The sequence below is a fragment of the Hippocampus guttulatus genome, chromosome 22, assembly GCF_054856545.1.
Source record: "Hippocampus guttulatus isolate MCC_2025c chromosome 22, RoL_Hgut_1.0, whole genome shotgun sequence".
In the NCBI taxonomy this organism is placed as follows: domain Eukaryota; kingdom Metazoa; phylum Chordata; class Actinopteri; order Syngnathiformes; family Syngnathidae; genus Hippocampus; species Hippocampus guttulatus.
The window spans coordinates 5,529,474-5,539,838 of record NC_141282.1 but is presented as its reverse complement, the minus strand read 5'-3'; the positions used below and the strand labels follow the sequence as shown (position 1 = coordinate 5,539,838).

Here is a 10,365-nt window from a genome sequence, read left to right as displayed (position 1 = left end):
TTTTCTCCTGTGTTGATCTCCGATCAGAGCACTGTGTTCAGAATCTGTTCAAAATGGTTCCTGTTCTTATACTATCTCAAGCTGCTCCCACGCACAGCGAAGGCAACATCACGTAACCCATGCAACAATGTCCGACTCCACGGCAGAGCTGGACTGGCCATCTGGCGTACAAGGCAGATGCCCGGCGGGCCGGCATCTTTTGGGGCCGACGCGGTGCTATTTAATTATTATTTTCCTCCATTTTACCCCAAGAGCCTGGCCCACAATGTTAAGGGAGCAGACCATTAAACAGCAAACTGAATGAATTAACACATTTGATTCTTGCAGTTGATGTCAATTCTATGCAAAATGTTCACACCGTGGCAACCAAACGACATGGCGTAGAAGTCGCTGTTTATCAAACCATCCATAGTCATGGTTTCATGAAATAATGTGCACACGTAAGCCCACTTGCATATGGCTGGAAAAGCCTTCAGCACCCAAAGAGACCCCCCCCCCCCACTCCTCAATTCCTCCAGGCTAGACAAAGCACACAGACGTTGTTAACTCTATCCCCAAGGTCTGGAATTGCTTACAAACTGGAGACACTCACAGGCGCACCCTTATCCAACCCCCTACTCACACTGTGGGGTCAAATAGTAAGAGGAAGATCCAGGCCAAACGCTAAGAATGTTGCACACGTGTGGATTGTTGCACCTTTTACCACCGTGCTTTGCCTCACCCACACTTCTCCCATGCACAGACTTGCCAAAAAAAAAGAAAAAAAGTCTGTCTGGAGTGAATAATTAAAGTACTCTGCATTTGCTTCCCATCATTAAATGATTCACTTGGCGAAGTTCTAAATTATCAATGAAAGCTATCAATTACATAATTTCAGAAAGTGCCAACTTAAATGCACTTGAGGGCATTCCTGAGAATTGATGAGAAACATCCACCAGGTTACATTTGTTTTTCAAACCTTGTGCGAGTAGGACTGAAAAACATTTTTTTTCCCTTCGTGACAACAGATGAATACGGCCCTTTGTTTCGTGTGCTCCTCGTGATAAGGGTAAATTACTCTGTGTTGGTCCACAAATTCGCTGGATGGAAAAAAAAGCACTCCAAGCGCAGCCCGACTCCTGCCGAACTTTGCGGCTAGTGTCAATATTGTACCATATTAAATGTCAGAGAAGTGGAGCAAGGAGATGCTGAGTATGCAGGGGGAAAAAAAATAACCCGCTGTAACTTTATTCTCGAGATAATGAAGTTAAAATAATAATCTGCTCTTACCAGAAACAAGTCAATATCAGATAACGGATCAATCTGGTGAACTTTTTCACATGACTGGGATCAATTTCTCGAAAGGTCAGACTTGTGGGAAATAATGACGGGGAAACTGGTTTTGGAGGTTTGACTTTGAGCCATAACACCATGCTTGTTAGGGTTTGGATGAGACCCCAATAGCACGACAACAGGCAGGTATCATTGAAGCCAAGCACTGCCCGGAGAAGTTATTCAACGTCCTTCTTGCGGTCCTTTGCGTTTCTATTAAAAAAAAAGAAAAATACTCTTAACCCCTCCTCCGAAAGTAAAACTATGTCCTTGTTTCCTGGGTTTGATGGCAGAGAGGCCAAACAATTATAATCAACCTGCTCACCCGAGCCAAATGATGTGTGAGAGAGATCAAGAGAGGCGAAAAGTAAAGGGCAGGCTCCCAGTGTGTCCCAGCTCGGTGCAAAAGGATTACAGCCAGTTGAGTGAAATCCATTCAAAATGGGGGATTAGATTGCATAAATCGTCGGCTAAATACAGTCTTATATATTGCCTTGACAATGCAACAGTGGAAGAGGATGAAAAACAAAAGCAAAACTTGCTCTCCAATATAGCGACCAATGTCAGTACTCTTAATCGTATTTGTACTCAGAAAAATGCACCGATACCACGATACCGATAATATTTCTTCGGGCTGAAGAGGGAGCAACAACGGCTGTTGAAAAACGCATTTCACAAACAATAAATCTATTTGTACACGAGCGATTTGAGAACTGGGCCGAGCAAGAGCAGCCACATTTGCGGCGGCGCCACATGAGGATGATGGGTAACTGGAAAGAAAACGATTTAATCGCGCGAGGAAGCCATCCGGAGAGTCATCCGCCACCAAAACGCAAAATCTGTACTTCACGAGCTTTAGATGAAACGTCACCGCGGTTTTTTTTTTTCCAGGAGGCTGATGATGAAAACCAGGTGTTAATGAGCAGTTTAAAAAAGACATCTCCTTTCACGGAAAATGAAGAACGTGACTGCTATTTTTCAGGAGCTCGTCACAGCGGGGGCGTGGGACAGCATAATGATTGCGGATCCTCGGCAATGAATACACTAATTCTGTTTTTTTTTGGGGGGGGGGCTCATAGGCCTCCCGCTCATCTCTCCTTCTCGCCCCTGCTCTATGCAATCATCTCAATGGGAGAGGAAGGAAGAGGAGGGCTGCAGACTGAATCAGAATGAGGAGAGGAGGAGAGGAAGTTGCATGTGTAAAATGGGATGCAAATGAATCCCTTTGTCATTCCACGAGGAAGCGGTGACCGGCCACAATGTCATTCCCATTTTATGCATACATTGGTTAGTCCAGATCAGGGGTCAATAGGTGACCGGTGTGTCAATGAAAAAAAATAAAGACAAGCAAAAACTGGGTGGTAATCATCTGCTGGATTTTTTTAATCATAGTTTTGGGGATGGAAACAGGTAGGGAGAAAAACAAGAGAGAGGAAGGGCGGCCGCAGGATGCGCGCCGCTGGGGAGCGGTCAGAAGGCGGTCGTGCGTAGTCAGAGCAGTGGCCTCGAACTGTCATGGAGCTGGAAATGGGGCTGCGTCACGCTGGCGCCAAAGGTAGGGCAAAAAAAAAAAAAAAGGATGAGACGTGTTTGCTTCAGGTGGCGGGGGGGGGGGGGGGGGCGGCGCAAAGTCAGAATTGAGACAAAACCCTCTAGCGAGCCTTCGAGCCTGAGGGTTCAAGGAGGGACGAACCCCTAACCCTAACCCTGCAGTTTCTACTCAACCACAATTTTTAGTTTAGTTTAGTAAATTGGAATTTCACGACAAGACGACGGGCAGAAGGAATTTCTTTGTAGATGCTTTTTCTCCCCCGGATCAGGCTGCAGGGCACTCCGCTGAGGGCCTCGTCTACAAATTTCCAGCACTTAATTTTCACACAGGAACTAAAAGCTCTGGGCTGAAGATGCTGAATTCAATTAACAGCCCAGAGCACCAGAGCACCCTGGCTGAAGGAGGCTGCCTGGCTGGCCCCTCCCGAAAAAATTAATTGCTAAGATGACAAGAGTGTGTAAACTAAGCATCATTGTCCTTAAATTTCAACATGAGTCTCCGCCCCCTATATAAGTAATAATAAATAAATGTCTGCTTCCTAACTATTGTCGTGCCCTTGAATAAGGTGCTACTTGAGTTTGAGTTGAGACTTTTTTTGTTTTGTTGTTTTTGGAATCCTAAATTCACCGAGTTATTTTTAGGACAGAAACCTCATTGAATAAAAAGCCGACATCCGGCAAAGGAACACAATTTAAATGAATATTCAATGAGCCTTGAGGACGGGAAGGGAGAAACAAGGTCTAATCCTTAAGATCATTTATTCACAGAGTGTAAGATACTATCTGTATGTTTTTTTTTTCATATATTATTGAAACCATAACGTGGCGTGTGCTTATATGAATAATGCAAAGACTACCTGGCATCTGGCTGCTTTTTTTTTCCTCTATCTTCTGGCTGCTTCTTCTATCGCTCTGGCATTCTTTTGAAATGAATATCACTCTCTCCCCGCCGTCGACGGATGCGCTTCACGTGGCACGCGGTCGTGGATGTCTCCCATACTTGAAACGACAGCGATGCGAATAATCGCTTTAGACTGTCTTGAGATGAGCATGGCCAGAGGTCAGTCCCGTGAAAAGAGCGGCAGTGGTGGGAGGGGGGGGGACTGAAGCTGCGTGTGAGCCCCGGGCTTGAAAAATCCATTCGACAGGAGGACGGCGGCATAGCAAAGTCAGATATTTATTGAAACGCCGGCAACGGAGCGGCAAAGCACAGTTTTACCACAAGAGAAACCCCAACGGTCACCGGCGGACCAGCTTCCTGCGGCCGCTGACCCGCGTCCACAAGCTGCGAGCCGTCTGGGTGATGGCCGTCCTGCGGGGCAGCCGCAGGGACTTCAAAGGTTGCCGGATACACGCCAGCAGTCCCGACTCGTTGGGCTGCCCCAGATACTCCTGCGAGATGTAGTTTATTCTCCGAAGTTGGTTCCTGTAGTAGTTGCGCAGGTCGCAGAGCTCCTCAGCCGCAGTTTCGGAAATGAAAGAAGCCTGGGAGGGAGAGCTGGGGACCGTGCAGGCCGGCGGGTCGTCGACGATGAACGGAGATGGAACGAGCGCCGACGTGACATTTGCGTGGGGCTTCTTTCTTGCTCTTTGCGGAGTGGTGGATTTACGTTTCGAGCAAGACTTGGCTGGGGTTTTGATCTCAACGTTCGCTTCGACTGCACGTCGAGTGTGATTGTCCGTCTCATCGGCCCGGTTCATGTTTGGTTTCCTAGGCGGGTGCTTGGGTGCTTGAAATTCTTTCGGTTTCGATTGGGGGAGACAGCTGTTTTCCTTGACAAAGGAGTGAAAGACCGCATCAATGATCTCCTCGCTGGGAGCGGCCACGTCCTGTCGTGACAAAAATCGGGGTCAGGGTGGAATCGTAGAAAGCGCATCAAGAAATTGTGCTTGTTGCCTTAAAGACGGAGCGCGGCATTCGAGAGGTGGCGGACACATTGATTCCGTACTTAGTGAGAAGAAACCAAAACCATAAACGGAGCTACCGTGGTTAGTAAAATGTTAGCGTCTGCGATTCCATGCCGGTAACTCGATGTGATAATATTATAACCGTTGGAGCATCAGTATTTTGGAAAACATCTTTGGGATTGTTTTGCCCATACAGTCAGTTTTCCACACCGGGGCGAGTGAGAAACCAAGCCGCGTCCGATTTCAGACGAGGGTTAGCGTGAGCATGCGCCGGAGTTTAGCAAGAATCATAAGTGCTTCCCAAGTGCCACATTGTCATTTAACTCTTAAAGGTTGAATCGTTCCAGTGTCTGTTGATTGCCATGCGATGAGCAAAGGAGGGAAAAAAAAACAAACAAACAACAACAACAGGAATGATGGACTGTACTTTGTCAGGTTCTCCTCTGGAATGATTATCTGAGCGCTCTCTTGGTTTTCTTGGACACCGGGGCTTCTTCATCATTCTGATCTGATCCCTTTACCACTTTGGCTTTTCCCCGGTTTCTCTTTGTTTTTACCTGTTGGCCATTAACGACGACAACAACCTTTACCCAAAGGGGATTAGACTCCTAAAGGGAGCGGACAACAGAGTACCGGCCCAAAGAGAGAGAAAAAAACAAAAAAAACTTGCAAACAAGGATGATTGCTAAACTGCGCATTTTGATTAGAAATGCGTTTCCCCCCCAAAAATATGGCAGGCTGGATGGAGCCTTTGCGGTTTCCGGGTTGTTGTTGAACATCCAAATCACTTCCACAACAAGCCATTCAATCACAAATCTGATCTGCCGATTATATAGATGCATACCGTCGGCCGATACATTGATCAAAATGCTGCATAATTAATCCGTTTGCTCGGTTTAGCAATCCCCTTGACACAGTTACCTTATCATCTTGAGGAAAAAGCAGCTTCGGTGGCGATTTACCTGGATTTAGGCCTTCGGAAAATGCGAGACATTGCGAGACACATGTGATATTGACGAAAGACACGCACAAATAGACATGAGAGTTGGAAGAAAGGCGTTAGAGGAAAGCGAGCAAAAGGCCACGAAACGACAGCACGAGCAATATCCGAGATGGGTGATTGTCAGAGTTCTCAATCAGGGAGCACGGTTTCAATTAAGAAGACCGAGCGGGTGGGTGATCGAAATTCAAGTTGGTGATATTCAGCCTTCTGAATGACTTTTTTTTTTTTTTTTTTTTTGGTGAACTCGGTGGACTGTCGCCTGAGCAAAAATCGCCACCGCAAGGTCGGCGATTTAATCACCGCCAAGCCACCGGCCTCCACTTCAGTCTGAGGGTGAGCACCAGAGTGACTGTTTTTTTTTAATGGAGTGTGAATCAGAGCTCAGAAGCAAATCAGATCAGTGAGCACGCATAGCGAATACGGAGTAACAATTTGAACTCACCGCCGACGACTGAGAATATGCCGTCCGCATCTTCATGCTCAGCGTGTGAGTTTGGCTCTTCAGCAGCGGAGCCTTGCGGCCCAGCATTAGGTAGAAGTGGGTGGTGTACGGAGTGAAACTGAAATCCTCTCTAAAAAAAAAAAATGAAGGGGTTAGTAGCTCAAGGGGAATGGAACCCTGACATTTGATAATAATCCATTGTGTGTGGCGGCACGAGTCAAAACACGATAAAAACCCTTTCAGGGAAGAGCGGTTACTACAGTGGACAGCTTATCAAGTCATTGCGAGTCAGCGACGTGAAACGTAACCTGAGGTATCCTTGGAGCAGCAGGTGGACAATCACATCCTCGGCCTGCTGGCGGAACAGTGTGGTGGTCTCCGTTGATTTCCTGTGCTTGGCGGGGCCCTTCCCCATCCAGGCCTCCACCAACTTGAGCGGAGTCAGCTTCTCATCCGCGGATGCCGCGAGCTCCAAAATCTGCACCACTTGACCGGCATGTTTGGTAATGTCCACAGTGATGATGTCTGACGATGAAGAGAGAGGCTTTGATCGGTATTGTACAAAAGTCAACTTTTTTCATCCGGCTTTAGATGAAAGTCATTCACTAGCTCAATAACGTAAGCCAATTTTATTAGCAGCTATGAGCGAGTGACGCCAGGCCGTCGAAAATGATTCAAGGGGACCGCCGCTCAAGAAAAGGCGCTTTGATGGGATTTCAGAAAGACGTTGCAGTCTTAAGGTGACAGGCGGCGGAATCCTCCTCAAGGGCTGGATTTCGCATGATTATCACACGCTTAAGAACATAATAGGCTCTGACTGACTCATATCGCACACACAGACACACAAACCTGTTCCGCTGCGGCACGTATCGCACATCTGGTCGCATAGTTTTTGGTCCCACACTTCATCGAAATGAACTGCCAGGAGAGAGCGGCGACACCTGCCGAGCGCAGAGAGACGGCCGCGAGTTACATAACCGCGTGCAAAGGGGGACCGCGGCGGCGCGAAAAGGTCACCTGTCGACGTTCTGGCAGTAAGCCACCATCTGATTCAGCTTCTGTTGACCCACGTTCTCCATGACGACCATGGTGCTGATGCGGAAGATGTCGGCGAAGCCAAAGTAGACAATGCAGTCGGCCGGAAGATCGTCCCGACCTGGAGTCAGTTTTAAAAGTAGCACAGTCAAGATTTTTTTTTTTTCGCGGCACTGGACATCATTTGCAGATATTCTTTGGTATGACTGTACCTGCCCGTCCGCTCTCCTGGTAGTAGTTTTCAACGGACTTGCTGATGGTGTGATGGATGACAAAGCGGACATCGGGCTTGTCTATTCCCATGCCAAATGCCACCGTGGCCACCACCACCTGCGAACACACGAGATTCCACCGCGTTGACAGCGAGAAGATAACGGGTAGCGTTCCCAATGCGCACCTGGATTTCGCCGGCCGTCCACTTGTGATGAGTGCGAGACTTTTCGTCGGGGTTCAAGTTGGCATGGTAGGGGGCGGCCACGATGCCCCTCTGCTGGAGTTCATAGGACACGGACTCGGCGTCCCTCTGAGAGAATACGTACACGATCCCTGCGGGATAAAAGGAAAACAGCGTTTTTAAAAAAACGCGCGTGTGTACAGACGCGTTTTTGTCGTCCGGTTCACGGCAGCACCTGATTGGTCCTTGTAACGGCCCTTTATCAGTGAGGCAATGTCGTTGATCAACACGTTGATAGAAGCTTTCGCGCGTACCTGAGAGACATGAAGGTGCCCGGTGGCTCGTCAACGGATTTAACCCTGGCGATAAAACCAGTGCGGCTCTCGTGGCGACGCTACCTCATAATAGAGATTGCTGCGGTTGAACGAGGTGGTGAGCGAGATTGGCTTTTGCAAGCACAGGATCTTTTCGCAGTCCTTGAGGATGCCGCTGGTTGCCGTGGCCGTGAGCCCAATCACCGGCACCGTCGGAAACTGCCTCTTCAGGATGCCCAAGAGTTTATAATCTACAGAAGGAAAGACATTTACGGTGCAAACTCAAAATCTTAGGGAGGGGGGCGTTCCCAGTTCACGGGAGATCTGGAAGTAATGACCTGGTCTGAAGTCATGCCCCCACTGGCTGCAGCAGTGCACCTCGTCGACGGCGATGCGACTCAGAAGATTCGCCTTGTTGGCTTTCTCCAGGCGGGACATGAACATCTTGCTTTTGGCGATTTTCTCCGGAGTCACGTACAGGAGCTTGAATGGGGGCTTCCTGTTGATCATGCCGGCTAAAACTGACTTTGAGTGATTCTGGAGATACAAAAAAAAAAAAAATGTGTGTGGTGGGTTATTTGCCCCCACTCCCCAACCCCCCCCCCCCCCCCCAGGTTATTTACCTTGCTACTAGAAGCATTGAGCATTACAGCCGCCACGTCGATGGACTTCAGGTACATGAGCTGATCCTCCATCAGCGACACCAGGGGAGTCACAACCAATGTAAAACCTACCAGAGACATATTTTTGTTTACCGGTGCGTATCATACCACGATCGCAGCATTTCATCGCTCGCGGAAGACTCGAAACACGGCCTGCGCTTTGATCTCGGCGTACCGTCGGAACAGATTGCAGGTAGCTGATAGCAGAGGCTTTTCCCTCTGCCGGTGGGCATGACCAAAAATAGATCTTTTGCAGACATTGTCAGATTGATGGCCCTCAGCTGCAGGGGTCTGAACTTGGAAAGGTGAAACGAATCCTTCAGGTGCTGCTTCACATCTTTGGACCACGGAAAATCTGAAAAAAGGTGAAGCGTTGGACAGTAAAATGAGAAAACGTCATGGATTCATTGTGGTGAACTTGATTATTTTCACTGCACGCATCATTACAACTTGTTCGTACCTGTGCCATCATAGTGCTGCATTTCATCTTTGCTCATTTCAGAGCCAGCTCTGGAAGACTGGCTTGATGAAGACGATGCAGATGCAGCAACACAGGCCTCCTCCAGCTTGCACAGCAGCGCATCCTTGCGGGAAGTCAACTCGGTTTTCTTTTCATGGAGCTCTGCTATCTGAAGCTCCACAAGCTCCAGCTCGGCCTCCACAGAGTCCAGCTCGGCCTGAACATCTGCAGCATAACGGTGGCAATGGAACAAATTGTGAGCTGTTACAGAATAGGAAATTAATCACATTCATAATTTATTCGTTGATTCATTCATTTTGTATTCCTTTTTTGTGCCAGGTTACAAAATGGAGAAACAATAATTTCCAGCTTTGGGCAATTAATTTTCAATTTAACCTAACTTGAATGTTTTGGAACATGAAAGAGTGACACCAAAAACATTGAAGAAAATTCCTTCCCATGCAGTTAGACAGTTGCAACAATAAGCAATCGGGTCTTGCACCTGCACGAGTTTATCCTCTGAGGCCAACACCTTCAGCCTTTATTGTGTCTCTCTTTTGTCCCTATTGGGTTCTCTTGCCACCTGGCACAAACAGCATCATGCAAAAGGTTTTGTGGTTGCTTTTACATACCAGACTCACCATTTGTCTGACCATCCATCGTATGAACGGGCGTTAATTATCTGCCAACCTCATAAATATGAATCCTGGAATGAATAAGTATTTCAGCAGGGTGAAATTATTACGTTATTACTTCTTTAAGACATATAAAAAAGACCATCACTTTACCAGGTTAGTTGTCAAACATTTCCATTAAAAAAAAGTTAATGTAAATGTTGAATCCCCCCCACCGCTGTAAATTGTAAATCGATGTTGATTGTACAGACATTAAGCAGCAAGCTAGCTAAATTAGTATCACGCTCAAGAAGGTAATACTCACCATCGAACGCAGAGCGAGCTGTACTAAAGTTCATATACTTTAGTCACCTCTAACAATGCAACTGACCATTCGAACGATGTTCGCTTTCCTTGTTGTTGAACACACTTGACGGTTACTATGGCTGGAGTTTTATGGGCTTGCGAACTGGGTTTTGTCTCCCAGGTTACCATTCGGAATGAAGAGCAGAAAGTCACCCAAATTATTTTAAACAAAAATACAAATATTAAATGTTGACACAAAATTAATACATTTGAAATTTTATTTTGTACCGTAATGAGGTGGTACAGTATATATATATATATAAATATAAATTTGCTCTTATAAAGCGTGAGGAGTGTTTAAAATG

The 10,365-nt window shown here is 47.1% G+C and overlaps 1 protein-coding gene across 3 annotated transcripts; it reads right to left on the bottom strand.

Annotated features, from left to right (window-relative positions):
- Positions 1-2,666: 2,666 nt before the first annotated feature.
- recql (RecQ helicase-like) lies at positions 2,667-10,302 on the bottom strand. Of its 3 annotated transcripts, XM_086103759.1 has the most exons (16): positions 10,020-10,302; positions 9,713-9,786; positions 9,081-9,305; positions 8,796-8,975; positions 8,582-8,688; positions 8,297-8,495; positions 8,043-8,209; positions 7,880-7,958; positions 7,648-7,796; positions 7,463-7,580; positions 7,233-7,371; positions 7,065-7,156; positions 6,524-6,740; positions 6,216-6,345; positions 5,198-5,327; positions 4,544-4,692 (listed from the first exon to the last, which is right to left on the bottom strand). In XM_086103759.1, the coding sequence occupies exons 2-15, from the start codon at positions 9,738-9,740 to the stop codon at positions 5,223-5,225; spliced, it is 1,935 nt and encodes a 644-aa protein (XP_085959885.1). In that variant the 5' UTR covers positions 9,741-9,786; positions 10,020-10,302; the 3' UTR covers positions 4,544-4,692; positions 5,198-5,222. The 3 variants fall into 3 exon arrangements, with proteins under 3 accessions (XP_085959883.1, XP_085959884.1, XP_085959885.1); XM_086103757.1 differs by lacking the exon at positions 5,198-5,327 and having other exon boundaries at positions 2,667-4,692; positions 10,020-10,300; XM_086103758.1 differs by lacking the exon at positions 5,198-5,327 and having other exon boundaries at positions 2,667-4,692; positions 9,722-9,786; positions 10,020-10,300.
- Positions 10,303-10,365: the final 63 nt, after the last annotated feature.

Coding starts and splice junctions, on each gene's coding strand:
- recql (XM_086103757.1), bottom strand. CDS start 9,740: ATGGATGGTCAGACAAATGGTGAGTCTG. Junction 7,372..7,462: donor CCAGGAGAGCGGACGGGCAG/GTACAGTCATAC, acceptor AACTGACTCCAG/GTCGGGACGATCTTCCGGCC. Junction 6,741..7,064: donor TACGTGCCGCAGCGGAACAG/GTTTGTGTGTCT, acceptor CTTCATCGTCAG/ACATCATCACTGTGGACATT.